Raw genomic sequence first — 2,601 nt, 5'->3', positions numbered from 1 at the left:
ATCTGCCTGTACGGCCACATGATGCGAGGCGGCGTCTCGTGCGAGCGGCGATGAGACGGCGTAAGTTTTTCGGATATTGATTCTCTTTTCGGTTAGTATAAATAAGTCGTGCAAACATGTATGTAGGTACATAGAGAATTGAAAATGATCTGTGGGAGCCAGAATGGGTGAAATGTGCTGTCGGCCGCTCCAGCATCGCTCGGTGTAGGAGCGCGCACGGTAACACATTAATTCACGGCAGATGTACTATCGCGTTTAATAGTGTAGAAGCATTGCTGATCGTGCATTTGTACCCGCATGAGCGCTCCCTCGGTTGTCTAGCGTATTATTCACGGTAACAGCGAGTCATTACTGTCTAAGTATTAAAACAATTCCCAGCCATCTTAAACGTGTGCCACATGGGACACTTTCTACCGCGATCCGGCCTGACCGAGATGAAAATTATCGATCGCGATTGCCTCCCTCGCGTAAGCTGTGGAAGAGAGTTAATCGCGATCGAGAATTTCGATCCCAATCGGAAGCGGTTGTAATGCTATTAGCAATATGTACTGCAAGGTTTGATTTCCATTTCAGGTGAAAGAGGCGTTCCCATACGCTCTTACCAGTTGCCACAGACATCTTCCATTCGCACTGATGCTGTGGAAAAATGCCAAGATGGGGCAGATGAGAACTCGAGCAGCTCAATGTTAGAACCAATTGATGCACCACTGGCCGACGAGACAGAACCAATAGAGTGCTGTGGTACGTTTATCTTTCAAGTAAAGCAAATGTTCATGTGCCAAATTGTGTTGCATGTGGGCCCTCATGTCATTTACTGTGATGTAGAGTACTTGGTTATTTTTAATTAGTTTCATTTCATTTTATTTTTCCACCCTCCAGAGGTTCCGGCTGAGACTTCAGGCAATCGCATTACAAATCCAGAAGGTACCAGAACAATTTGCAGCACTTTTACTGCTGTTTGTGTTAATACTGGTGACTGCTATAAGTTATTTTATTGTTACATTCAATTTGTTTTTCTTTTTCAGAGATTATTGCTGAAGCTGAGAAGCTCTCTAAAGAAATTGGAATTCAGGTCGATACTAGAAACTTCTTGTTCGCCAGGGAACAGCTTATCACAATTGCAAAAGTTCCTGATGAAAATGGTCTTGTTGTGCTCACAGGTATAAGCTCTTTCGAGTTGTTTTACAACATAGCAGAGCTTTACACAGAAGCAAGGTTGCGTCAAGGAACGCGAAGCTTATCCTTGAGTGATGATGATGCTGTGCTTCTCACATTCATGAAGCTCTATCATGATTTAACATTTTCTCTGCTGGCAGTGTTGTTTAGTGTTCACCGTACAACTGCGTCTAACATTTTCAAGGATTCGATTGTAATTCTAGCAAGTATTCTTGAGCATGCAGTTTTCTGGCCATCGAAGACTGCAGTTGTCAACTGTCTTACAATGTATTTCAAAGAATACAAAGACACGAGGATGGTGCTTGACTGCACTGAAATAGAAATTGAGCGCCCAAAAGATCTTGTGTCGAGGCTCCTCACGTACAGCCACTATAAGCGCACATACACTGCAAAGGTACTGGTGAGTGAGACACCAGGTGGCTTAATCAGCTATATAAGTCCGGCGTATGGCGGGAAAGCATCTGACACATACATCACAAAGCAGTGCAGCATTCTTGACAAGTGTATTCCCCATGTTGACAGTGTAATGGTAGATAAAGGCTTCCTGATCGGTGAACTTTGCAAAGAAAAAAACATAAAAATGATCAGACCTCCCTTCCTCATGGAAAAACAGCTTACTACAGAGGAAGCTAGGAGAAATCAGTCCATAGCAAGTGCCCGAGTACATGTGGAGAGGGCCATTCAAAGGATGAAACTGTACCGCATTTTGAAAAATCGTTTTGATCTTGACCTTGTGCCATACATTGACTGCATATTCAAAGTAATTGCTGGCACTGTGAACCTCTCAAAGCCGTTGTTCAGTAACAACAAGTTCCTTTTCAAATGATAACATCTGCATGTGTATTTTATCAGGTTAAGTCTCCACAAAGTAGTTCTACAGCGATTACTAGATTAGCTTTGTGAGCTTTTTCTTCGTCTTTCTGGGGTTTTACGTGTCAAAACCAGTTCTGATTATGAGGCGCGCCGTTGTGGAGGGCTCCGGATGAATTTTGACCACCTGGCGTTCTTTAACGTGCACTACAACGCAAGCACACGATGGAGGTGCATTTCACCTCCATCGAATGAGCTGCCGCGGCCGGCATTCGATCCCGCGAACTCGTGCTCAGCATTTGCGAGCTGCCATACAAAGTGTGATATTTAATAAATGTGACTAACTAATTGGTGTAATAATAAAAACATTATCCAAGGAACCAGTCAGTGTGAAGTTTTTATGAATATGCACACCTACACTGTAATTAGCCTAAGCATAAGGAAAATGTCTGGCTGTAATAAGTGCAGTGGTCCTAAAATGTACACAATAACACGAGCTGTGTCAGTAGTTCTGGTCTATATGATTTGGAGTGTACTCTAAAAAGCATTTTTTTTCTTACAACACCGCCCACTGACAGTAAAGCCAACTGGAAAACATTTCGAGCTTCTTGTCAA

General features: G+C 43.0%; 1 protein-coding gene across 1 annotated transcript; it reads left to right on the top strand.

Moving 5' to 3' along the window:
* Positions 1-1,067: 1,067 nt before the first annotated feature.
* LOC119440003 (uncharacterized) lies at positions 1,068-2,126 on the top strand. The gene has a single exon (XM_037704954.2). The coding sequence runs from the start codon at positions 1,277-1,279 to the stop codon at positions 2,000-2,002; it is 726 nt and encodes a 241-aa protein (XP_037560882.2). The 5' UTR covers positions 1,068-1,276; the 3' UTR covers positions 2,003-2,126.
* Positions 2,127-2,601: the final 475 nt, after the last annotated feature.

Source organism: Dermacentor silvarum, chromosome 2 (assembly GCF_013339745.2).
Source record: "Dermacentor silvarum isolate Dsil-2018 chromosome 2, BIME_Dsil_1.4, whole genome shotgun sequence".
In the NCBI taxonomy this organism is placed as follows: Eukaryota; Metazoa; Arthropoda; class Arachnida; order Ixodida; family Ixodidae; genus Dermacentor; species Dermacentor silvarum.
Note: the sequence above shows the minus strand (reverse complement) of the source record. Positions and strands in the feature narration are given on the sequence as shown.